The 27,435-nt window shown below is 36.3% G+C and overlaps 1 protein-coding gene across 4 annotated transcripts; it reads right to left on the minus strand.

Moving 5' to 3' along the window:
• Positions 1-3,050: 3,050 nt before the first annotated feature.
• Positions 3,051-26,413, minus strand: slc37a3 (solute carrier family 37 member 3). Of its 4 annotated transcripts, none has more exons than XM_051891038.1 (15): positions 26,267-26,413; positions 25,985-26,049; positions 19,273-19,393; positions 18,634-18,726; positions 17,201-17,284; positions 16,590-16,735; positions 15,713-15,809; positions 14,869-14,953; positions 11,832-12,025; positions 11,610-11,751; positions 7,544-7,645; positions 7,352-7,399; positions 7,095-7,246; positions 5,365-5,430; positions 3,051-4,015 (listed from the first exon to the last, which is right to left on the minus strand). In XM_051891038.1, exons 2-15 carry the CDS (start codon positions 26,038-26,040, stop codon positions 3,923-3,925), a joined length of 1,479 nt encoding a protein of 492 aa, XP_051746998.1. In that variant the 5' UTR covers positions 26,041-26,049; positions 26,267-26,413; the 3' UTR covers positions 3,051-3,922. The 4 variants fall into 4 exon arrangements, with proteins under 4 accessions (XP_051746998.1, XP_051746996.1, XP_051746994.1 ...); XM_051891036.1 differs by having other exon boundaries at positions 25,985-26,110; positions 26,267-26,406; XM_051891034.1 differs by having other exon boundaries at positions 25,985-26,119; positions 26,267-26,389.
• Positions 26,414-27,435: the final 1,022 nt, after the last annotated feature.

The following is a 27,435-nucleotide window of genomic DNA, read 5'->3' on the forward strand; positions in this document are numbered from 1 at the left end:
ATGACAACATCCTCATTATACATCACAACTGGTATTTATGAACAACAGCAGAATTTTAAAGTACATTATGATAAATACATTGCTTGCTACATGTATGTGCAACATTATAGCTGTAAATAAAATATTTTGTAGATTATCTTCATTAATTGTCTAGCGATGTGTGTTCATGCTGAAATACACATTCATGTGAAAAAGTTAGGACACCCTATTGAATTTCATGGTTTTCCGTATCAGGACATAATAAAAAATCATCTAGTGCTTGGCAGGTCTTAAAATTCTGAAAATAAAACCTCAGATGAACCAACAACACATGACATGTCAACATGTCATTATTTATTTAGCAAAAATAAAGCCAAGATGGAAAAACCATGTGTGACAAAGTTAGGATGATTCAATTGCCTGTAGATCCACTTTTAGCAGCAATAACTTGACTTAATAATTTTCTTTATGACTTTATCAGTCTCTCACATCATTCTGGAGGAATTTTTGACCTATTCTTCTTTACAACGTTGCTTCAGTTTATTGAGGTTTGTGGGCATTTGTTAATGCACAGCTCACGCCACAACATTTCAGTCAGGATGAGGTCTGGACTTCGACTGGGCCACTGCAACACCTTTATTCTTTTCTTTTTCAGCCATTCTGTTGTAGATATGCTGGTGTTCTTAGGATCATTGTCCAGTTGCATGACCCAATTTTGGCCAAGCTTTAGCTGTCAGACGGATGGCCTCACATTTGACTCTAGAATACTTTGGTATACAGAGGTCGACTCAATGGCTGTGAGGTGCCCAGGGCCCATGGCTACAAAACAAGCCCAAAATCATCACCCCTTCACCAGCATGCTTGACTTTTGGTATGAGGTGTTTGTGCTGATATGCTTTTTTGGTTTTCACCAAACGTGGCACTATGCATTATGGCCAAACATTTCCACTTTGGTCTCATCTGTCCAAAGAACATTGTTCTAGAAGTCTTATGATTTGTTCAGATGCAACTTTGCAAACCTAAGCTGCGCTGCCATGTTTTTTTTAGAGAGAAGAGGCTTTCTCCTGGTAAAGCTTCCAAACATGCCATACTTGTCCCATCTTTTTCTAATTGTACTGTCTTGAACTTTATCATTTAACATGTTAACTGAGGCCTGTAGAGTCTGAGGTGTAGTTCTTGGGTTGTCTGCAATTTCTCTGAGCATTACACGGTCTGAATTTGCTGGGACGTCCACTCATGGGAAGATTTGTGTCTGTTTTGAATGTCTTCCTCTTGTAAATAATTTTCCTCACTGTAGAATAATGATGGACTTCAAATTGTTTGGAAATGACCTTGTAACCCTTCTCAGATTGATGGCAGCAACAATTGCTTCTCTAAGATCATTGCTGATGTCTTTCCTCCTTGGCACTGTGTTAACACACATTTGAAGGCTCCAGACACTCAAACTGCCAGAACTTCAGCTTTTATAGAGGTGATCACACTTGCTGGTGATCAGTTAATCAAACACATTTGATTAGCAGTGCCTGACTGTTACTTAAAGGATTAGTCCACTTTCAAATAAAATTTTCCTGATAATTTACTCAACCCCATGTCATCCAAGATGTTCATGTCTTTCTTTCTTCAGTCGAAAAGAAATCAAGGTTTTTGATGAAAACATTCCTGGATTATTCTCCTTATAGTGGACTTCAATGGTCTCCAAACGGTTGAAGGTCAAAATTACAGTTTCAGTGCAGCTTCAAAGGGCTTTAAACGATACCAGATGAGGAATAAGGGTCTTATCTAGCGAAACGATTTGCATTTTTTTTTAGAAAATGACCAATGTATATGCTTTATAAACATAAATGATCGCCTTGCAAGTGCTTCCGCTTTCCGTATTCTTCAAAAAACTTATGCTGCATGTCCTACGCCTTCCCTATTCAACTTACAGAACGAACGCGGCGCCAGTTCCGTTTTTTCCGTAAGTAGAATAGAGAAGGCGTAGGACATACAGCGTAAGCTTTTTGAAGAATACGGAAAGCGGAGTGGTGGAAGCACTTGCAAGGCGATCATTTGTGTTTATAAAGCATATACAATTGTATTTTTTTAAAGAAAATGACCGATCGTTTCGCTAGATAAGACCCTTATTCCTCGTCTGGTATTGTTTAAAGCCTTTTGAAGTTGCATTAAAACTAATTTTGACCTTCAACCGTCTGGAGACCATTGAAGTCCACTATATGGAGAATAATCCTGGAATGTTTTCATCAAAAACCTTAATTTCTTTTCGACTGAAGAAAGAAAGACATGAACATCTTGGATGACATGGGGGTGAGTAAATTATCAGGAAATTTTCATTCAGAATTGAACTAATCCTTTAACCTCTTAATTCCTATGTAAACAGTAAGGGTGTCCTAATTTGTCACCCTTGGCTTTTCCATTTTGGCTTTATTTTTGCTAAATAAATAATGACACAGTGTGATATGTCATGTGTTGTTGTTCATCTGAGGTTTTATTTTACAAATTTTAAGACCTGCCAAGGACCAGATGATTTTTTATTATTCCCTGATACAGAAAACCATGGAATTCAATAGGGTGGTCCTAACTTTTTCACATGACTGTATATTGAAACAGAAAACAATTTTGTAATAATATTTCACAATATTGCTGTGTTTACTGTATTTTTGATTAAATAAATGCAGCCTGGGTGAGCATAAGGGACTTCTTTCAAAAACATTAAAAAATATTACCGATCCCAAACTTTTGAACGGCAGTGTATATCACATTTTCCAGTATATTCCCATATATTTTTGTTTCGTAAGGGATCCAATAGTTTTGACTGGACGCCGAAAACATTTGTGTGGTTATAGGCACAAAAAATAAATCTGAATTTTATTGCCATTTGATTGAAAAAAGAAGCTAACCAAAAACTGCAGTGAATACAACTAATTTAGTTGATAAGAAGATGATAAGAGAAGCATGTGAAATCACACATCAGAATATGAGCTGTCTGAAGAACACTTGTTAAAATTGACTGACGGCTCAGTAAAAAGAGTCAAATGAATGAAAGAATCAATGAATGACTCTAATTTGTTAAATCAATAAAGACATGTTGTTTGCCTGAATTTATTATTACTTATGTACAGGTATATATGCAGGAACAACAGACCACAGAATTTAAGTATTTAAGCAATACCTGTACAGGTTCCAACAGTTGAAACACAAAACATCAGTTTGCTGAACTGTAGTGTTACATTTAAATCCCATAATACACGTAAAACCTGTGATACTAAAGTGCAACTGAGTGTTAATTTAGTGTGAAATTAAAAATCGGTGCACATCTAACACCCAAATTACAACCCCAAAACCTACATGATGATGCTATGAATCTACTTCTTCACTTCAAGCAATCATTCAAAACAATAATTTAATCAGGCTACAATCACCACGAGGGTCCTGCCCTCTAACAATTATAAAATTGGTATTAAAAAAAAAAAAAAAATAATAATAATAATGCGCAGACATAGCAATACACAGAAATAAAACAGAAACAGATCTTGAGCAACATTCTGTCTTCATAAATGAAATTATTTGAGGGAGAAAGTTAAAAAAGACCTGCTTCAAATCCAAGGCTTTGTTCACACTACAAACAAATTTGATTTGGATTTGGATCTGGATCTGACATTTAGAAAGACACTGGTTACTAGACTAAGAGCCATCACATTGCCAAGAAACTTCCAAAAAATAAGATCGTTTGTGAAATTTGGTTTTCATGTTTTTTTATTCTTGTTTGCTGATCAGACTAGAATACAGGAAAAATAAACTGCCAGTCTGAACAATGCCTTGATGTAGAGTAGCCAGACTCTGTTTCCGAGAACAGAACATTCTCAAATAGGAGGTGCTGTATTTTCAAAATGTCAGATTTTCAATGAAGAGTCAGGCAAAAGAAGTGACCACACAAATGACCATCTCAGAGCTGATGTATACGAGCCTGACTGTCTCGACATAAGGAGCGGATTTCACGGTAGAGGAGTGGAATGATGAAGAGCACACTGCACCCTGTCTGTTGATGAGAGAAAGACAAATGTTAAAGTGTCAGCTTTCACAACACTGACTTTAGAGTAGATGGCATATTTAAACTCATTTACTCTGTGTTTTCGATTCGTATACCAGCTTAAAGGGTTAGTTCACCCAAAAATGAAAATTCTGTCATTAATTACTCACCCTCATGTCGTTCCACACCCGTAAGACCTTCATTTATCTTCGGAACACAAATTAAGATATTTTTGATAAAATCCGATGGCTCAGCGAGGCCTGCATTGACAGCAAGATAATTAACATTTTCAAAGCTACTAAAGACATATTTAAAACAGTTCATGTGACTACAGTGGTTCAACCTTAATGTTATGAAGCGACGAGAATACTTTTTGTGGTTCGAAGCTTTACAAATCTTTTGTTTCTAATCAGTGGTTCAGAGCGCCAAAGTCATGTGATTTCAGTAAATGAGGCTTTGTTACATCATAAGTGTTTCGAAATTTCAATAGTTCACGTGACTTTGGCAGTTTGATTCACGCTCCGAACCACTGATTCGAAACAAAACATTCGCAAAGCTTTGAAGCTTCATGTTTTGAAATCGTCCATCACTAGATATTGTTGAATAAAGTTATTATTTTGGGTTTTTTTGGCACACAAAAATTATTCTAGTCGCTTCATAACATTAAGGTTGAACCACTGTAGTCACATGAACTGTTTTAAATATGTTTTTAGTAGCTTTCTGGGCATCTGAAAGTGTTAATTGTCTTGCTGTCAATGGAGGCCTCACTGAACCATCGGATTTTATCAAAAATATCTTAATTTGTGTTCTGAAGATGAACAAAGGTTTTACGGGTGTGGAACGACATGAGGGTGAGTAATTAATGACAGAAATTTCATTTTTGGGTGAACTAACCCTTTAAAGACCCATGAAATGGTTTGACAAGCACAGCTTTCTTTCTTGTGATGATGTATTTTCTATTGAAACAGTAAGTTTGGATTGGACACAGTAAAGGGACTGTGCCCTTCATTTAGTTTTTTAAATAGCCTATAAGTTTTAGTTACACTACTATTATGAAACATGATTTGCTGCATGCTAGTAAGTGGTTAATGGTTTTAAAGGGAGGTACATTCTTAGATTGGACAAAAATCTGTTTGGTGCAGGATGAGTCATCAATACTTTTGGTCCATTTCCTGTTTTAATGATTCAGTTTGGTGATGCTAATTACACAAAAATTACATTTCACCTTTAATTTGACAAATGAAAATGAGTCACTGTTCACTGAGTAGTTTTTTTGTCCAATGAAAGGATGTGCTTGTAATGCTTCACTGGCTGAATGTGTGAATTTGTGCTGTTGCATTGCAAATACAATTACCTACCATGACTATGAAGAAATAGAAGACGCACATCCATCCAAATTTGCTCTCAATAAGCGATACCAGGTACTACAAGACAGAGACACTTTTAAAATTAGTACTTATACTGTATATGAAGTTTTAGCAGCACAGAAACAAAAATAATAGACCCTTTTCATGGACTCTTATGACATTTCCAGAGTCATCAAATCTAGTATTTTCATATTTTAATTTTTTAAAGAGGACCAATTTGGCCCTTTTTCACAAGATATAATATAAGTCTCTGATGTCCCAAGAATGTGTCTGCGTTTCAGCTCAAAATACCCCATTATAGCTTGTCAAATTTGACCCTATTTGGGTGTGAGCAAAAGCATGCTGTTTTTGTGTGTGTCCCTTTAAATGCAAATGAGCTGCTGCTCCCGGCCCCCTTTCCAGAAGAGGGCGGAGCTTTAACAGCTCACGCTTCGGTTGCTCAACAACAACAAAGCTGGAGAATCTCACGCAGCCAAAATGATGATTGTCAGTAACGGTGTTCAGCCTTAAATTGTTCAAACCGAAGTCAGACACTGATGGAGAGACTTAGAGATGGAGAAGTTACAACTTTTAAAATGCAACTGGACGTTTCTGAATGGTTAGTGGATAAATTTATATAGTTGCTGTGGAGTTGATTCAACTCATCGACTAGCTTGTGCCGTCATGTTAATCTTTTGTGCAAATCCAGTGTTGAATTGACCCTCATTTGTGAAGCAGTTCGGCGTAAAATGACGGCATGGCAACAACACTCTACTACAACAACTCTTCCTCTTCTCTAAAGCAGCCCAACATGGCCTCATCCCCTTTGCTGCGTGTTCTCGAGGGCAGGGTTTATGTACATTTTAAGGTTAGTGATATCACCAACCCAGGAAGAAGCTCATTGTAGTCCCTACCAGCCATTTGTTGTAGTCCTTAAAAAGCGATTTCTGTAAAAGAAAATATCTCCCTTTGCATTGAACTTTGAGCGTCGTAACTTTGCAGATGTTGTTTATGCTCTAACAGCAACATTACACATTAACTAAAGTTAAAAAAGTAAAATCATAATCAAGGACCCCTTTAAAAAAGTAATATACATTTATAATTCTATACTTTGTGTTATATTAACTTGGCAGTAAATGATAAAAAAAGGAATTAACGCTCCTGCAAGTGTTTTTCTAATACAACGGCTTGAGAGTGTGATGGCAAATTTACATCCTTCTCTCTTCTGACTGCTGTAATCAGTTTCTCTATATATTTTTTTCTCTTTTGGAAAGTCATGGAAACAGATGTTTTCTTTTGCTATTGCAATTATATTTGCTGTTGTTTTCCGTTCACCGCTATAGAAGTTTACCCAACTATGACAACTTCTGCTTCTGAGAACCCCGGAAATGTGAAAACGGTCCACAATAATAATAATGTCTTGAAATACAAAATAAAAATCATATTTAGAACATGAAATGCATATAACTTTGGCAGAATGAAAAAGAAAATACAGTGGACTTTCTGCATTTGATTTGGATTATGAGAAGAGGGCTATGATTTTATTGATTAATATTGTTTTGTATTACTTATTAAAGCAGCATAAAGATTATTTTGGACTTCATTAGCCACATGAATGCAGCAAGGTTAAATAAATTTTGTTTTTAAAAACTTACATAATAATCTGAGGTTTGACACCTCCAAGTTAAATGGTTCAAGACTAAAGAGAACAATTCAAGGCATGCTTTTAGAAAATGCATTACCTGTCCCGCCGCAGCTCCAATGCTGCCTGTGCCGTCCACGATTCCTGTGACTGTGGCCAGAGCCTCCTGACTGTTCTGCAGCGCCTCCTGGCGGCCCAAATCTGCAGAGATCGCTGAACTGATCATGTTTGATGGGCCTCCAATTAGGAAACCTGAAATAAAATAATACAGAAATATTCCATGTTAATAGTTTCTTAGGAATAACTATTGTCTGAGCTCATAGTTATAAACTGTTTCATTATATTATAATGTGTCACCTGTTGTTGCTAGAAGAGCTCCATTCACTATCTGGTTATTTGGAGAGTCTGAGCAAGCATTGAAAGAAATAAAAAAAGTTACAAGAAACATTTAATCAGCTGTAATTTCTCAAATTAAGCTATAAAAGAAAGAAGTGTCAGAAAGGTACATAGATTTTCAAGACAATATGAATTAGTCTTCTCTAAACTTACGGCTGTATCCCACTAACGCTCCCATGGCCAGCACCAAACTGACTACTAACACAGGAGCTCGCTTTCCCAAAAGATCCGAGATTAAGCCTTGTACTGTTCCTCCTGGAAAAAAAATGCATTGAACACATGAGCAAATCCTTAAACTATTTGAACAGATATTCAACGCCACATGCAACAACTTTGTGCACTGTAAAAAGTAATACGCTCTATCTACTCAATAAAATTGTGGCAACAGATTATAAGCAATATCATTAAATTCAACATACAAGAATTGAGTTAGAATTAATCAAATCAATTCCTCAAAAGTCAACCATTTAAATTGTGTAAAATTAGCAAACACCATTACAAAAACCACAAAACTGACATAAAAAGCAGAGTCAAACTGCCCAACTAAATGAAACACTGATTGACCAAACATTTTAAATAAAATCAACATCAACATCTAAACCTCTGTTAATTCTTGTGTTTCTCTTTCCTTCAGTGATTCTGCTTGTTATCATCAGGTGTCTTCAATGTTGGCAATAAAAAACTAAGAGTTAATTCATCTTTGACGTCTGTTATATCTGTTATTCAGATATTTTTGTTTAAAATTTTATTTAAATCTTACTCTTTTTAAATGGTTGACATTTAAGGAATTAATTTGATTAATTTGAACCCAATTCTATTTGTTGAATTTAATTAATGATATTGCTTGTAATCTGTTGCCAAAATTTTATGGAGTAGATATAGCGTATCACTTTTTACAGTGTACCATTTCATTTTGCTTGGAGAAAATGTAGCAGCCAAAAATTCAACAGTGACATAAAGCTTCTTTATCAAGATATTTTAACAGCAGGTATTCATGTCTAGTTAAGGAATTATTGTTCATATTGTCGCTGTCAGGTGGAAACCTTGAACGTCAAAAAATGCTACTTTTAAAGGTGCAATGTGTAAATTTTAGGAGGATCTATTGCCAGAAATGCAATATAATATACATAACTATGTTTTCAGTGGTGTATAAAGACCTTACATAATGAACCGTTATGTTTCCACTTCTATCTACATACACCACGGGTCCCCTTACATGTTTCTACAGTAGCCCTAAACGGACAAACTGCTCTACAGAGCGCGTTTGCTTAACTGGCTACTCTCTGCTGTCTCATCTTTGTCTTGTGTTGGCCACCGGAGCTTCTCTATATTGCAATTCGCAACCTCACCGCTAGATGTCGCTAAAATTTACGCACTGCACCTTTAAGGAAATGGAAAAACTTTTTTGTCAAAGTTGATATTGTAGCTTTATATATGGTCAGACACTTACATGTGTCATTATGTTATTAACATTTTACCAAATTCAAGCTCAAATGGAGTTAAAAGGTTTTTGACTAGTGAATGTGGGACATAGGTACGTGTACTGAGTCATTAGAACTGAGGCATCTGACGTGGTAATACATATATAGTGGTAATAGTGTTTCTTGAGTAAACGCTGTTCTTGTGAAACAGTTCTTTATTTACTCTTGCACTGCAAACAAGCAGAGACAGTCCAAACTGTGTGTGGCACTTCATTTAAGATTGAGGCGGGGTGAATTTAGAGAGTTTGAGGATCCAATGGACAAGGCTTAGTCACAAGCTCCTTTTAATACTTTTATTGGTTAAATATTTGCAAAACCCAAAAAAAGACGTAAAGGGTGACCAACAGTAGTGATTTGTAAATAAATAAATATAGAAATAGGAGGCTTCCACCCAATAGTGACGATATGCAACTCTTTCTCTAATTTCTCTCTCCTAACACATGTCTGCTTCCATGAACCATTTCATATTATCTACAATAGTGTAAATTCTTCATGCTTTAGTTATACATTGTGTTTTTTAGTTAAAGGAAGAGCTATTCACAACATGACTCACACATTCTGACTAGCATGTAATTTAGTTTTGGTTGACTTGTGTATTTACATCATTTTGTGGAGATGTAAAGGCCAATTCACACCAGATTCCAACAGAAACATCGTCAGGTTTTGTCAGATCAGTGTGTTACTATGTTACTATTATCCTCATGATATGCTTTTTCCATCACTGACGGAAATCAAAAAACCCTTGGTTAATGACCAGTTTCTTCAGTAATTCCAATGATGAGATAAACACTGGTAACAGTATTACCACTAGGATTGCAAAATTCTGGGAATTTTCAAAGCTGGAAACTTTCCATGGGATTAACGGGAATTAATGAGAATAAACAGGGAATTTGCAAAATTGCAGGTTAGTCTATAACAGGGTACTTAAATGTAGTTGAAAAAAACATCTTGCAGCATAATTTTGGTTAAAACAACCAGATTTAATGCAATTTTAGTTGATTTTTTTTACCCTGCACATTCCTCAATCACATTCGCACAGCACATGACTTACTGCAGGGCTATTAAGGCCACACCCCCTGCTTGTACTGTGCATTCCCCCAGTCCATAACATGCACATTTGATCCAAAATACAGACAAAACAGTAATATTGTGAAATATATCTACAATTTAAAATAATGGTTTTCTATTTTAATATACATAAAAATATAATTTATTTCTGTAATGCAAAGCTGAATTTTCAGCATCATTTCTCCAGTCTTCAGTGTCACATGACCCTTCAGAAATCATTCTAACATGCTAATTTGATACTCAATTATCAATGTTGGAAACAGTTGTGCTGCTTAATATTTTTTATAACCTGTGATACTTTTTTTCAGGATTCTTTGATGAATAAAAATTTAAAGATCAGCATTTATTTAAAATAGTTCTTTTGTAACAATATACACTACCGTTTAAAATTTTGGGGTCAGTAATTTTTTTTCTTTCTTTTTTTGAAAGAAATGAATGAATACTTTTATTCAGCAAGGTTTGAAATTGATAAAAAGTGATATTAAAGTGATATTGTTAAAAAAGATTGCTATTTTGAATAAATTCTGTTCTTTTTAACTTTTTATTAATCAGTGAATCCTGAAAAAAGTATTACAGGTTCCAAAAAAATATTCAGCAGCACAACTGTTTCCAACAATGATAATAACTGAGTATCAAATCAGCATATTAGAATGATTTCTGAAGGATCATGTGACACTGAAATAAATAACACATAACAATTGCTGCAATAAAAATATATTTATTTTACATATTTACTAGATTAGAATTAATTGAATGCGAAAAATAAATAACTGTTATTTCATGTTATGACCAAACAAAATGTTTACATTTGTTTTATATGATACATTTTATATAAATATATAATAATTTATATAAATTTCCCAAAATTTCCAATTAATTCCCATAAATTCTTATAAATTCCCATAAATTCCTGTTAAGTTTCCAAATTGGAATATTTCCAAAATTCCCCAGGTTAAGTTCCCATGGAAAGTTTCCGGAAATTTACCGGAAACTTTCCGCCCCTTTGCAACCCTAATTACCACAAGATAATCTATTGATTAGATGTGATGTTGTTTCGTTCACGCCCAGGACACACCATGCCAACATCAAAGAACTAGCAGCGACTGTGTTGTCACTTCTCGTCGGCTGCGTCTCGGCCAAAAAACTGTGCTTGAACACACCAAAAGGACTAAAGGCGACTCTCAACTAGCATATGTGTTCTGCGTCTGCATTTAAGTAAATATCTGTTTATTTCAGCAGGTATCAAAAGTCTATTTTTGTCATTCAAAAAGGGAATCACTTTGATCAATATTTATTCCACTCCGCTCATGTTAATACGAAAATATTTGTGCATTCGAAGATTATGTAAAATTGTAACAGCCTTCTGTCTGTACAGTCTTGACTTCTTTGCTCGCTTTCTTTCATACTTTCACTTTTATTCTAGTGCACTGAGTCGTTCTCTCTCTCACTGATGGCCCGATGCTGATTCAACATGCTGAATCTGTCCAAAAAACCCAGACAATGTCAAAGGTTTGGAACACACGGGAAAAACTAAGCCGACGCTCAAAAACGGCCCGACATTGCCTGACGGCTGACAATCGGCTTGGTGTGTCCCGGCCTTCACTGTAAACAGAGAAAAAATGCTTAAACTTAATTGGTATCATCTGGTTAGGACCAAACTGGGCACTCACCAACAATTCCTCCCACATCATACCACACAGATAGCCGGTCGGCCTGAACTTCCTTCCAGCTGAAGTTGTTGCTGAGATAAAATGGCAGCCAGAAGAAGAAAGAGTAGTTGACCAGCTTCAGACATGCGTAAGCCAGAGAATACTGCAGAAGACAATAAATAAACATCAAATCTAGTCGACAATAATGAGGATAAGTAATGAAGTGTTTAAATGGACACAGACAGGAAGGACTCCAGGCAGGCAGAAGGCCTGTAGGAAGCCAATGGCTTTGGGCTGTGGTTCAGGCTCCTCATCCTGCTGCTGTATGGAGGTGTTTTCATCACATAACTCATCTTCATCATCACTCATCAGAGGACGCTGACTGTCTGAGTCTCTTGTCACTGATCTCAGAACTGTCTCAGAGGGGTCACTTAGTCCTTAAAAAGAGACCAACAGATGAGAACACTCTTTTGCATCAAGTTCAATAAAAAAAATCATTGTTATTGTTGTTTTTGACCAATGTAACCTTGTATTTGAATAAATAAGGTTGTTACAATATTAAAATATTAGATACCAGTGAAATTTCACAATTCTCGATACCAATTTCAATACCATAGCAAAAACTATTAGCTTAACTAATATAAAGTTCAAACATTATTAAAGACAAATAAACAGTCGGTAATAAAATAAGAACAAATGCACTAATTACAAGTCAATGGCACAAATAAATACAACAGAACAAAAATACAAATAAAATAAACAGTTTTTCAGGTAGGTAAGAAATACTACAGAAATTCAAAAAAGTTACAGTAATGAATAAACAATGTCTGATCTGTTTAATCTGGATAGCTTCACAAACATTTACGTTAATGTGACAGATTTATGGATCTAATCTCTTTTCCTTCGCACTGCAACAACACCAATAAGATTTGTGCTTTTGGTCACATGCCCAGAGCTGCTGCTGTTACATAAAACTATGGGGTGCATCTCATCTCTCTAGCTCTCAAGATCGTGAATCAGTATATATCATGTTCACAAATTCAGCCACTGGTAAGGACAGTAAGGACGCTGGCTTTTTTCTACCTTTTCTGTCAAAAATACTAGAAAAGGCAGTTTCATCACAACTATGTTGCTTTTTAGAAAGAAATGGTATCTGTGAGGATTTCCAGTCAGGATTTAGACCATACCATAGTACTGAGACTGCTCTCATTAGAGTTACAAATGATTTGCTCTTATCATCCGATCGTGGTTGTATTTCTCTATTAGTGTTACTAGATCTCAGTGCTGCTTTTGACACTATTGATCACAATATTCTTTTGAATAGACTTGAAAATTATGTTGGCATTAGTGGAATTGCATTGGCATGGTTCAGATCTTACTTATCTGACTGTTATCAGTTTGTAGTAGTAAACGAAGAGATGTCATATCGATCACAAGTTCAATATGGAGTACCGCAAGGCTCAGTACTAGGACCGTTGCTTTTCACTCTGTACATGCTACCCTTGGGAGATATCATTAGGAAGCATGCCGTTAGTTTTCACTGTTACGCTGATGATACTCAGCTCTATATTTCTTCGCGCCCTGACGAAACTTACCAATTCACAAAATTAATGGAATGCATAGCTCATATAAAAAAATTGGATGACCCGTAATTTCTTACTACTAAATTCAGAAAAAAAACAGAGATTCTAATTTGTGGACCAAAAACTTCTTCACGTAATAACCTAGAATACTCTCTAACACTTGATGGCTGCTCTGTTAAGTCTTCGTCGTCAGTTAGGAACCTGGGTGTGCTCTTTCATACCAAACTTTCATTTGAAAGCCATGTTTCTAGCATCTGTAAAACCGCATTCTTCCATATTAAAAATATATCTAAACTACGACATATGCTCTCAATGACAAATGCGGAACAGTTAGTTCATGCTTTCATGACCTCAAAGCTAGATTACTGTAACGCTCTACTGGGTGGTTGTTCTGCTCGCTTGATAAACAAACTACAGCTGGTCCAAAACGCAGCAGCTAGAGTTCTTACTAGAACCAGGAAGTATGACCATATTAGCCCGGTTCTGTCAACACTGCATTAGCTCCCTATTAAACATCATATAGATTTTAAAATCTTGCTACTTACCTACAAAGCACTAAATGGTTTAGCCCCCCAGTACCTGAGCAAGCTCTTAATGCATTATAGTCCTTCACGTCTATTGTGATCTCAGAATTCAGGCCAGTTGATAATACCTAGAATATCAAAATCAACTGCAGGCGGTAGATCCTTCTCCTATTTAGCACCTAAACTTCGGAACAGTCTTCCTATCACTGTTCGGGAAGCAGACACACTCTGCCAGTTTAAGTCTAGACTAAAAACACATTTGTTTAAACTTGCATACACATAAACCATTATCTACTTCTATAATTCAAATCATGTAACTTGTTAGGCTGCATAGATTAGGTCAGCTGGAACCGGGAACACTTCCCATAACACCTGATGTACTCGCTACATCATAAGAAGAATGGCGTCTACGCTAATATTAGTCTCTCTCTGTTTATCCCGAGGTTTGCCGCAGCCTGCCAGATCCAGGCCGTATCCAGATGAGATGAAGGACCTGCATCTAGACATGATGATAACGCAGCCCTGACGTTTCAACTAAACTATCCCCTGCGAAGGCCCATTTCCCTTTCCTTTTCCTATGTATAGATAAAACGCTGTGAAAATTATTTCAGTTCGCATAGATCCGCGGACACAACTCATTTTTCTGTATTATGCGGACCAGTAAAGTAATTTGGCAAATATCACTTTTTTAAAAAGACCAAGCTTCTGCGCACATACACACTCAAACACGCAAACCTATAAACTAAACATGTAAATGAACGGCAAGAATGCATTAAAGGTATTCGGTTTTCAGTAGGAAAGGTGTCATTTAAGTGGCCCCTAAAGTAATAATTAACAATTTTCACAACGGAAGTGATTACGACAACTACCTGTCTATCAATGTTTGTTTATGCTGAAATATAATTACATAACCCATTATAATATAATTAAATAACATCTGTGTATTGAGTTGTGTGTCACTGTTAATTTCCATTACCAGTAACCAGTGAATTTGCACTTTCATTCAGCCTGTCTGCCATTTTTTACATATGTGTAAATCAAAATGAATTTCCGTGCCAAACATTTTTGTTTGTGTGAAATGGCTGAAGAAATAAAACTGAAAAAGAAATAAAAGAGGCATTGATAAACTGAAACTGAAAAGCAAAGAATCAGCAGTGTCCATAATGAACTTACCAATTTCTTTTGGAGAAGTGAGCAGGCCAAAAAACACTACAACACCACCAGCAAACTGAACCACTGATGTCACGAGGAAGGCATACTGAAACACACACACAAACACACACCTATTAAGCATAACCCTCATACAAACATTTATGAATAATATAATATAATATAATATGTAAGCAATAAGGTACGAGAGGCTGTGCTGTATCGTGAATAAGTCACGGCTGAAGGGACGTGAAGCAGAGCCAAAAATATGTATCAATGCAACTTTCATGAAGTAAACTCTAACTAAAAGCCTTCCTTCCGCCGGAAAAAGTAGTACCTGACCATGAACAGCAAAAGAAGTTACATTATTACGCCATTAGATGGCGGCAAAGACTCTCTTTTATGAGTGTGTCAGTCAGTAGCGAAGATTTTTCATTGAAAATACTGAACTGTTGTGAACACGTAACAAGAGGCAACTGACAAATGCTTTGACTAGCGCTGTCAGTCACGGGAAAACCCCTTAACTGTTAAAAGGACAAGATAATACATCGGACATTTAAACAGATTTTTAGGACTGACCTGAAAGAAAATGCTAAATCTGAATGCAGGTAATAAACTCTCTCACTCGATCGCTCTCTCACAATACTCTTCTACATAATACAGTAAGCTTTAATGAACAATATCAATTGAGAACATACAGTTTATGTTGCTAAGAGTGGTTGCTAAGGGTGTTGTGTGGTGATACACAGAACTGTTGGGTGAAGCGGTCATCGCCGTGTTTTATCGTGAATAAAACACAGCTATTGTCCAATCAGAATCAAGGACAGGAACTAATCGTTTTATATAATATAATATCAAGTGCTCTTACCTCATAGCCATACTTCAGGACACTGGAGGCAAGAAACGCACCCAGAATATTCCCCACGGATGCACATGCACTCCACAGTCCAAACACAAAGCCTCGGCTGGCAGACAGAAGATATGTATGTGTATCAGTTACTTTATATATAAGCACAATTACTGCTATAAGGAAACATAATGTTACATTTCTGTGAATTCCCTGAAATCAAAACATACAGTTAAAATTAACCAAACTCTCACTAAAACAAACAAACAAAAAACATCAGTGATATTTACACATTAAGCATGTTGGTGAAATTCATTTTCATGATCATGTGTGCCATCACGTGTGCAAAAATGCCATGTCATGTGACGACTATATCATGGTATAATTACGGGTACACATGCACAATGTTTGTGATCTTTTTTTGATAAATGTATGTGGTTAAAAAAAGTCAAATGTTTGGTAAGCAATAGTGTGCCAATTTTGTTTTGATATTGGATGTATATTTTTGTGCACCTGTATCAGTTGTTAATATGTAATGCATATCATCTGTTAGTATAAATACTCATGACTATATTCATAACTTCACAGATAACTGAATTTCGCAACGACAACAGGGCTCTAAGTTAGCACACGCTATCTACGTCGTTTTACCTCTCAATTTACTACATAAATTGTAGAAAACAGGTAATAGTGCCTGTTTTCGCAGGCGTAAAAACATACAGCACAGTGTCATTTCATCGCATTTAGCACCCAATTAAACTACATCAAGGATGATCAGTGGAAAAATGCAGATATTTTTGCATAAAAAGTTATTTTGCCATAATTATTAATAAAATAATCACAAATTTCTGGATTCGTGTGTGTGTATTACAGGATGATGTGAAATACTGACACCTACCCAGATTTCCCAAACCAGTTGCCCATGATGGCCACCACACAGGGCCAAACTGTAGATTGCAGCAGTCCATTTATCACCCACAAAACGCAATAAAAGTACACGTTATAAAAGTGAAGCCATTCTGTCAAAGTGCCAAAAATAAATTCCTAAAGAGAAGAGAGGGCGAATGTAATTAAATAAAGACATTCATTTTTGTTCCTTTTAACAGGTTCACTCTGTGTCAATAGCTGACATTTTAGGAACACCATCCAGGTGCGACGATTGTCTCATAGCCTGATAGTGCTGGAGTCGCGCCCTGAAGCACAGCATCATCAGTGCTTTAAAAGGACATGTCAATTTCCCATGGAGAAAATGAATTTGAAATTTTACCTCCGGAATCCAACTGTTGCACTATTAGCACTGATTCTATACGGGCTTCAAACAATCGTCCCACCTGTAGGGTGTTTCCATAGCACCAGCGACTATTCAGGGAACGAGGGTTACAAACGTAACCAAGAGGGTTTTTTTTTTTTACTTTATACTTAATGCATTCAGCTTAACTTAATAAAATATTAGATTAAACAAAATTAAATATTTGAATTGATTCACAGCCTTAAATACAGAATACCAACCGCGACTGCTGATCCACATAAACCGAAGGACAGAACATAGCGGAGGTTGAACCGATCACCAATCACCCCACTGATATACAAACCCTGAAAGAAAACCAAACAAATCACTGTCACACAGGGGTGTGCGCGATTATCTACGATAATACCACAATTACTCATTTAACAATATGCGATTTGACATTATCAAGTACTGTATGTAGATTAAGGTTGATGAAAAAACTTGTAAAATAAAGATATTTATAAATGATATACACTAGGACAGGGGACTACATGTGCATTTGGAGTGTATGCTTTCACTCGATGTTTCGTAACTGAATTAATCTGCATTTTTGAACAAATCATTTGAGTGAATGATTCAGTGACCCTTTCATAAAGAGTCACTTGCTTTTGAAAGAATGACTCACTCACTCATTAAAGGGTTAGTTCACCCCAAAATGAAAATTCTGTCATTAATTACTCACCCTCATGTCGTTCTACACCCGTAAGACCTTCGTTCATCTTCGGAACACAAATTAAGATATTTTTGATGAAATCCAATGGCTCAGTGAGGCCTTCACTGACAGCAAGATAACACTTTCAGATGCCCAGAAAGGTACTAAAAATATATTTAAAACAGTTCATGTGACTACAGTGGTTCAACCTTAATGTTATAAAGCGAGGAGAACATTTTTTGTGTGCCAAAAAAACAAAACAAAATAATGACTTTATTCAACAATATCTAGTGATGGGCGATTTCAAAACATTGCTTAATGAAGCTTCGAAGCTTTATGAATCTTTTGTTTCGAATCAGTGGTTCTGAGCGCATATCAAACTGCCAAAGTCACATGAACTATTGAAATTTCGAAACACTATTGACGTAACAAAACCTCATTTACTGAAATCATGTGATTCGTAAAGCTTCGAAGCCTCATGAAGCCTCATGTTTTGAAATTGCCCATCACTAGATATTGTTGAATTATGTTGTTTTTTTAGGGGGGTTTTTTTGGCGCACAAAAAGTATTCTCGTCGCTTTATAACATTAAAGTTGAACCACTGTAGTCACATGAACTGTTTTAAATATGTCTTTAGTAGCTTTCTGGGCATCTGAAAGTGTTATTTTATCTTGCTGGCAATGGAGGCCTCACTGAGCCATCGGATTTTATCAAAAATATCTTAATTTGTGTTCTGAAGATGAACGAAAGTCTTACGAGTGTAGAACGACATGAGGGTGAGTAATTAATGACAGAATTTGAACTAAACCTTTAAGACACTCAGCAAATATTGTCAATATAGTTCAAATATCATTTTGTCAATATCACACACCCTACTGTCACAGTAATATTTAACAGTTCAATATGTTGCACCAGCAGCATTATTTGTTCATAAGAGACTATCACTGTCCAACTCCAAACTCCAAAACCTGCCTGCTACACCTATTCCTGTTTTTAACTTACCACAGCATAGGAGAAGAGAAAGATTGAGTCCAGAGCACCCAAAAACAAAGTGGCCTCCCCTGCATCAGCAAACAGTTTGTTATCCTCCCATGTCTACAAATGTAAAAAGAAAAATCAAGTTTGTAGCAATATTATTATAAATGTGTATTAAAAACTGAAAAGTCAGTGCTTTGTACAACTATATTGCAAGTTGTGAGAATGTTAGTGCTTGACCATGTGTTGCCCTTTCACATACTTAATGATTAATTGCCTTTTTCACAAAAGTATTCATGTGAAATATAATATTGATACAATATTGTGAGGTATTCAAATGTATCAATACAGCGTTGTGAGGAAAAATTCAGTTTTTCTCTCACCCCTACCTGGCAGAGCACATTTTCTTCACAGCAAGCAGTTAACTGGTAAGACATGGACTACTTGGTTTTGAATAAGACTGTTAAACCATACAAAAAAAAGTGAAAGCCTTTAAACAGTCTATGTGTATTACAGTAATGGCTGCAAACTACTTCTCAAATGGGTTTTTAAGATTTTCAGTCGTATTTTTAATTATTAATTGAATTGAGATCGGTTACTCTTCCTTTTTTTCTTTTTAATTTCGACAACAAAATTACTGGAAATGCTCATGTATTATATCCATACCTCTCCAGGAGACAAAGTTATATCGCTGCCATTCTGCTGCAATGCTGACGGTGTCCACTGCGCTGAGATGCTCACTTTTACGTTACTAAAAGTCTTACGAGACGAGTGAAGCAGGACATAGCTGGACAGAGAGTAGAGAGAATAGACAGTATGTATGGAGATGAGCACATGTATAATGCATGCTCATTACTACAATGTCCTTCATTTAGTTCTTCATATATATGGGTCAGCACATACAATTAGTATAACTCCGCCATTATAAACATGTTTTTATGTCTGCATGATTATATAAAAATGAATCATCAAACTTTTCAAAACCACATGATACTAACACAAAGCATGAATACAAAGCATGCATTTCTAAGAACTTGCCACATGCATTTTAAACTAGATTTTCCTTCTTTTTAAAACATTCTTCCATTTCTTTATCATGAATTCTCTTATACAGTGCCTAGCAAAAGTATTCATACCCCTTTATTCTTTTCACATTTTGTCATGTTGCTAAAATGCTTTAAACTTTTATTTTTTCACATCAATCTCCACATCCCACATCCCATAATGACAAGGCAAAAACCACATTACATTGCATAAGTATTCAAACCCTTTTCTTGTGACACTTTCTCCCTCTTTCTTTGTGATGTTTCTTTGTAAACTTTAACTGGAGTTAACCGGTGACTTGGACATGATTTAGAAAGACACACCTGCCTATACCTGCCTGTACAACAGCTGGAAATGCATAACAGCGCAAAAACCATGAGGTCAGTGCTTCCCACACATAGACTTTACTTGGGCGGGTCGCCCAGGTATATTAACGGCCGCCCAAGTATATTTGGAGACACATTGCTTTTATTATTTTTATCATCCTGTACTTTTTTTATCCGCCCGAGTTAATGAAACTATCCGCGATCGATTAACTAGTGAAAAATCTCCCCTCGCCCTACGTGTTTCTTACCTGCTGGTTCTGTGCGCGAGAACTGTTTACTCCCTCTGACATTCCCACGTGCGCTGCAGAGACGCGGTGGATATTTCACAAAGCCCACAAAGGCGACGCTGTTGCGCATTCTACAGGCTCGCGCAATAGTGTTTCAGACTGCTTCCCAATCAATGAATAGCGCACCATTATGCCAAGCGATTGCTAATATACTCGAGTTTTATGAATTATGACAATGTCTACTGTATGACTTTTATATAATATGTTTTAGAGACAGTCTCTCATCTGAAGAATCAGGCCGCAATAGTGTAGACATTTCAAAATAAGAGTCCCGGTGTATTTCGGGATTGTTTATAATTAAAAGTCACACTCTAAGTTTTTTTCTTCTTCTGTGCATTATTGGTATTTTAGTTACACAGTAAATTGTATTTATCTTGATATCCATTTAATTTATAGTAAACTATTGTAGTCTCTGGCTGGGATGCTCCCCCACAGGAAGAAAAGCCTAAGAACATTATTTGACACATTATTCAATAATATTAGTATTTAATTAAATGTAATAGAAGCCTATGTAATTAAAATGAATTTCAATAAATAAAATTATTGTTAAAAATCACAAATTATTTGTTTGTCACAAGTAGTAGACCATTTTTGTGCCGTGGTTAATTGGAGGATTTTTCACCTGGCTACCACCGCAAGTATATTTCAAACCTGTGGGAAGCACCGATGAGGTTAATCATGAGGTCGAAGGAACTGCCTGCACAGTTCAGAAACTGATCTGGGAAAGACTACAAAAAAATGTTTAAGTAAAAGGTTCACATGAGCACGGCGGCCTCAATAATTCTTAAATGGAAGAGGTTTGAAACAACCATTGCTGCTTTTCCCAGAAGCATCATGAGCTAAGGTGATCGTAGAGAGCATTGGTGGCAAAGGTTCTACGATCAACTTAGGCTTATGGTGCTTTTGGGAAATGTAGCCCTGGACTCTTCCCAGAGCTGGCCTTCCAGCCGAACTGAGCAATCAGGGGAGAAGGGCCTTAGAAAGTGAGGAGACCATGAACTGAATGGTCATCTGATTGAGCTCCAAAGCTTATATGTGGAGATAGGAGAAACTTACAAAAGGACAATCATCACTGCAACACTCCACCAATCTGGGCTTTATGGAAGAGTGGCCAGACGGCCTCTCCTCAGTGTATAACATATGAAATCCTGCTTGGAATTTGCAAAAAAAATGCACCTAAAAAGATTCTCAGGCTTTGAAAAACAAGATTCTTTGGTCTTATGAACCTCAATTGCAAGCATCATGTCTGGAGGAAACCAGGCAATGCTCATCATCTGCACAACACCATCCCAGTGAAGCACTGTTGTGGCACTATCATGCTGTGGGGGTGTTTTTCAGCTCCGGGTGCCAGGGGACTGATCAGAGTGGAAAGAAAGTTGAACACAGCTGTGGTGTGAAGCAGGGTGGGGCAAAGAGCCATGGGAGTGGAGCGAGGCTGGTGGAGCAAATGTTAATGAGCGACACCTGAGCAACACACCTGTCTTGAGTCCCATGGAGGAGCCCTGGAAAGATAAAAGGAGGAGTGACGACAGCGCAAGATGAGAAAGGACCAGGCCTGGGGACATTTAAATTGTTGTTTTGTCTTATGAGGCAGTCGTCCGTGAGGGGCTACCGCTTTACTTTCACTTTGTTGTTGGTTTATTTTGTGATTAAAGTATGCATTGAACGTTTGCCCGCCTCCTTCTTCTTGTGTCTATGAACCTTGCTACAACACCAAAATACAGAGATTATCCTTCATTAAAAACCTGGTTCAAAAAGCACACAGGACCGCACACAGTCAAGACAACGCACTATGGGCTTAGGGACATCTGAATGTGAATGTCCTAAAGTGGCCCGTCCTGAGGCCATCCCAATCAACCCAATCAAACATCTCTGGAGAAACCTTGAAAATAGTTGTCCACCGAAGGTCCCCATGATCAAAACTGACATAGATTGAGAAAATCTGCAGAGAAGAATTGCAAAAAAAAAAAACAAATCCAGATGTTCAAAATAAGCTTGTCGCATCATACCTGAAACAACTCAAAAAGCAATGATTATAGCCTTAAGTAAGTACTGAGTTAAGGCTTGAATACTTAAGGCTACTATATACTTCAGGCAAAATCAAAGAATGAACTGGTCAGTCCAAAATAAAGTTCTAAACAGCTTGGCAAAGCGAACTTTACGGAATAGTTCTCTCTTGCTGGTAAAAACCTTTGAACTACAATTGGTCCATGGCGATTACATAATAGAGCTCTGCGGCTTCGCCTTCTTTGATGTGGAAATTTTTCCAGTTCATTTCATTGAGGTACAAACAATGCTGCTGTTTTCTCACCGCAGTCATTTTTGTTATGAGCTTATTTTGTTATTGAAAGAAAAGCATAAAACACATATTTACATATTCATCTAAACACCGTTTTCAGGAGTGTAGGCAGTGTCAGTATGTTCGGTAACAGTATACCACTGTTCAGGCATTTCGATACCCCTAAGCCAGTGGTTTTCAATCCTGGTCCTGGGAACCCACCGCTCTGTCCGCACATTTTGTTTGTCTCTCTTATCTGACAAACTCAGTTCAGTTTATTGAGCTCTCTCCTAACGAGCTGAGGATCTGAATCAGGTGTGTTAAATAAGGGAGACATACAAAATGTGCAGAGCGGTGTGGTGGGTTCCCAGGACCAGGATTGAAAACCACTGCCCTAAGCGAAGAATAAAAAAGAACTTCTGCATGAGTATATTGGGGCCTTTAAAGGTGCAATATGTAAGAATCTTGCAGTAAAATATTCAAAAACCACTAGGCCAGTGTTATATATTTTGTTCACTTGAGTACTTACAATATCCCAAATGTTTCCAACCATTTGTAAATCGTGAGAAAATTGCAATTTTAACCAAGGCTCCGGGACGTGTGAGGAGTCGCCTGTCAATTGCGTCACCCTCAGTTTCCCTTTTTATTTTGTAGAAATCATGGAAACACCAAAGACGCTTTAATATATTACATGTTTTAATAGACAAGGGAACAACTGTTTGGTTACATTTATAGACAGAAAACTAATTGTTGTTATATAGCTCAACACATTTAGTCTTATTATTTAAATCTAATTTTCTTGATTTTTTGCGAGTACCATGCTTTACCATGCCTCAGAGAAAAACACTATTTTGTGAAGCAGCTAACATAGCATAATCAGATGCAGCTTTATTTTTAGTAACAGTAATACAGAATTTTCTCCATCATTCAATACGTTTTAAAATTAATTGCATGCCATTTATCAACACAAGCCATCCAGTATTTAATATAATATTCTAAAATCGATCTAACTTACTGCAGTGTGCAACAAGTGTCTCACAGCAGCCACCGAGCGAACGCACAGAGTAACGTTATAACATTTTCAACACACTCAAATGTATCTAATATGATAAACAGAGCTGCGTTACCTCATACTCATGACCGGAAAAGCAGAAGTGGCACCGGCGACTGTGGCATAATAAATGTTCCGCTGCTCGCGGCGTGTGTTGCGCAATCACTCCAGTAGCCTCATCCTGCTCTGCTTCATACTACAGTAACGTTAATAATCGCATCCATGAACATTATTTCTTTCCGAGCCCTATCCCGATTATTTCCACCGGCTGTGAGGTGAAGACCACATGTCCCAAGATTCCATGCTCAAATTTGGCGTCATCAGTCTACGCCTTTGTTTTGAATAGGCCTCTAGCAGACAGAAAATGTTACATATTGCACCTTTAAGCAATGTAAATATTTCAATTTTTGCTTTTTAAAAAATTTGTAAAGTTATCACATATCTGGTCTTTGATTTGCCAATATGGGGTGTAAATTGATGTGAGAATTTTTTTTTTTTTTTTTTTTAAACTGAAGTCATTGCATTTGGAAACAAAGATGAAGTTCTCAAGGTAAACGCATACCTTCACTCTAGACGTCAAACAACTAAAATTCAAGTCAGACATCTTGGTGTGATTTTGGAGTCAGACCTTAGTTTCAAATAATGTTTTAGCATAATGTTGCAACATGACAAAATGTGAAAAAAAAGAAGGGTTATGAATACTTTGGCATACTTTCATTTACCTATATACTCAGTTGAGTGTGGAAGTGTGTGAACATTTTTATTGTGATATTGCTAAATTATAGCCAATCACTGCTAGATTTCTGCATAACAGCTAGATTAATCATATAAAGGGTCATAATTCAGAATTCAACCAGAGGGCCCTGGCTAAAAAGTCAAAAACGTCCCCCTGGGGGGATTGACTTTTGAAAAATAACATCATTATTTTTAATTAGTTGACTTTAGCAATCCTTGTTGCATTACACGGCAATGGTGACAGTTCAAAAATGGGGAAAAAGCACTTTCTGCATTTTTTCCCCCTAAAGTTTGCATACCTATAACTCAACAAATATCTTAATATTCTCTTAAATTCTGGTTCTTAAACTCAAGATCCTACGATTCAGTATGGGATCTCAACGTGGCTCCATGAGTAAACTGTTGTACACATTCTGAGTGGTCAAAAACCATATGTGGGTCACTTTGCATAACATTAATATATTTTCCTTTTAAAGAGAAATGTCTGAAGAACAAATAATGTTGAAACTAGAAATGCACCTTTATTTAGTCACACAGAAACAATAATGTCAATATCTTGACTTTTGAATCTACATATTGTCTATACATTGTAATAATAAGGAAAATGTGGCCATTTAGCTAGTGGAATACCTTTATTTCATTTTTGGATTTCAGGTACATCTAACAAGCACTGGAAGGTATAAATTATACTTTGAATGTTTGAGATGATGTCAGTGATTCTGTTAAATATGCCACTTAGCAGTGGATACTAGACTATGCACATATTTTATAACAAGACAAAACTGTAATACTTGTCTTGGCAAATGTTGGTTCATTGAATACACAAGTGTGGGGAGAGAAACCTGTTTGAAAGAAACTTGTTTCAAACATGTAACAATACTGTGTATTTGCTCTCAACAGTAAAAGTGAAAGAGTTTATTTCAGTGTATTTTAAGATACATTTCTAATTTCAACATTATTTGTTCAGATATTCCTCTTTAAATAGAATAAGTATTCACTGTATGTATAAGAAACAATAGTAAAGAACCAACATCTAAAAGAATATTAAGATGTCTTTAATATTTCTTAAGTTACAGGCATGTAAACTTTGAAAACGTATATATACCAATCTCTGTTTAAAAATAAAATAATGATGATGATGCCACCTTTCTAAAGTCATTTTGACCCTCCTGTAATCTGAAAACTGTCATTCTGATTCCCTTCTACAGAAGAGTGGAATACATTCATCCATGGCATTTCATATTTTGGCTTTCGTCACTATTTTTGTTTGTCTTTCTTCACAAAAAAATACTAACAAAATCATAAAAATTTAGCCAGGGACTGTTCTGAAATTTGGTTGATTTGACAAGTAATGACCCATAACATTTTAAGTAATCAGAATACAACTGGTTAAATGACACGCAGCACACATCTTTGAGCTACTAAGATGGCAACAAGACAAAGTTCAACATACTTATTATGCACAATAAAACAGTGCCTGGAGCATGTCAGCAAACCATTCATGTAAAGCAGGTCTTTTCATCCTTAACAGATCCCAGGAACCCCCCACACAGACTTTCGGCCAACGCAATATTAAAGAGAAGCTATATATTCTCAGTAACGCAGGCAGAAACGGATTACCATGGTAAGAACAGAAGGTAGGAACAGGAGAGCATACCTGAAGAAGGTGAGGAGGAAGGCTAGCAGCTGATGATAGGTGTAGAGGGACCACATTATAAGGGTCTGGATCAAAAGGGGGAGGAAGAGAAGGGGCTGGAGTCTTCAGGACACTCTACTGCACCATCTACAAACACTACACCACATCACTGTAAAATCTATCCATCGACAGATTGATAGATTATCCGGCGCTCTTACTGTTACACTTTGATGCTCGTCTGTAGCTTATCAAGATAAATATTTACAGCCTTCCACAAATACACTAGTAAGTATCGATACTCACCGGTTTAAATCATTTGCTGTAAATAAATCTGACTGGTAGATATCATCTTTTTTTTTTAATGCAACGTAAACGCGTTGAATCGTAAACACAGACGTCATCCGGATGTAGCTCGTTTCAAAATAAAAGTCACTTTATTAGGGGTCCAAGCACAACTATTTTTTTCCGCCAAATAAAGCATATGTTCTTATTATTATACGGGGAGATACCAACCTCTACGGCTTTACCATTGGAAAAAGCTTAACGGCCAAATTGGATCGCCGTGCCTTTTTTTATTTTTTATTATTCATCTCTTACAGTTTTATAATACAATACAAGCAATAACAACAGTCATTATTAACGTTAACAATAATAAAAAGAATAGAAATAGTTAAATGGAACATTTAACAATAGCAAACGCCATAACTCACAAAAATAACAAATTATAATAATTAAATATATAATTATAATTAAATTTATATTTTTTAATTAAATATAAAATAAGAAAAAAGGAAGGAAGATGGCTAAGAATTTACATATCCAATAAAGTGAAACGTTTGTAGGCTGTGCAATATGGAAGCATATGGGTAGCAATATTTAATTTAAAATTTAATATGCAAAATGGCAATGTCTCTGTATTTAAATGTACATTTTCCATACCATATATGCAACGTTCGGAGCAAAATGATAATTCAAATTCAATAATATAATTTACATTTGCTATTTCCTACACTATTTTTAACATAATTTGAACACATTTTAACGTTGCAAATTTAAAATGAAAATGTATTACAGAAATGATTAGATATGTTTAACATGTTCAAGCAAAAATTGTAGTAAAATGATCATTTAAATGTTATTTTTCTTAAAGGTGCTTTATGTAAGAATGACAGCTAGTGGTTGAAATGGGTACTGCAGTCCAAATTCAAAATATTGTTTGCCCCGCCCCCTCATTCTCAGACTCGACACTCTTGCGGGTTGCCAGTTTGAAGACACGCAACAGAAGCGAGCTCAACTGACATTGGAAGGCGAGGAGACTTACACACTGTAAGATAATTAGTTGATTTATTGATTTATGATGAGTTGATATCGCGTTTTAATATGCTCCCGTTCATAGAGATTTTTAGATATGCTGAGGCTTTTTCGGTCTGGTAGAATCTGCGATCTCTGACCCAGTTTGTTCGCTGGCTTCC

The sequence above is a fragment of the Ctenopharyngodon idella genome, chromosome 4 (assembly GCF_019924925.1).
Source record: "Ctenopharyngodon idella isolate HZGC_01 chromosome 4, HZGC01, whole genome shotgun sequence".
In the NCBI taxonomy this organism is placed as follows: Eukaryota; Metazoa; Chordata; class Actinopteri; order Cypriniformes; family Xenocyprididae; genus Ctenopharyngodon; species Ctenopharyngodon idella.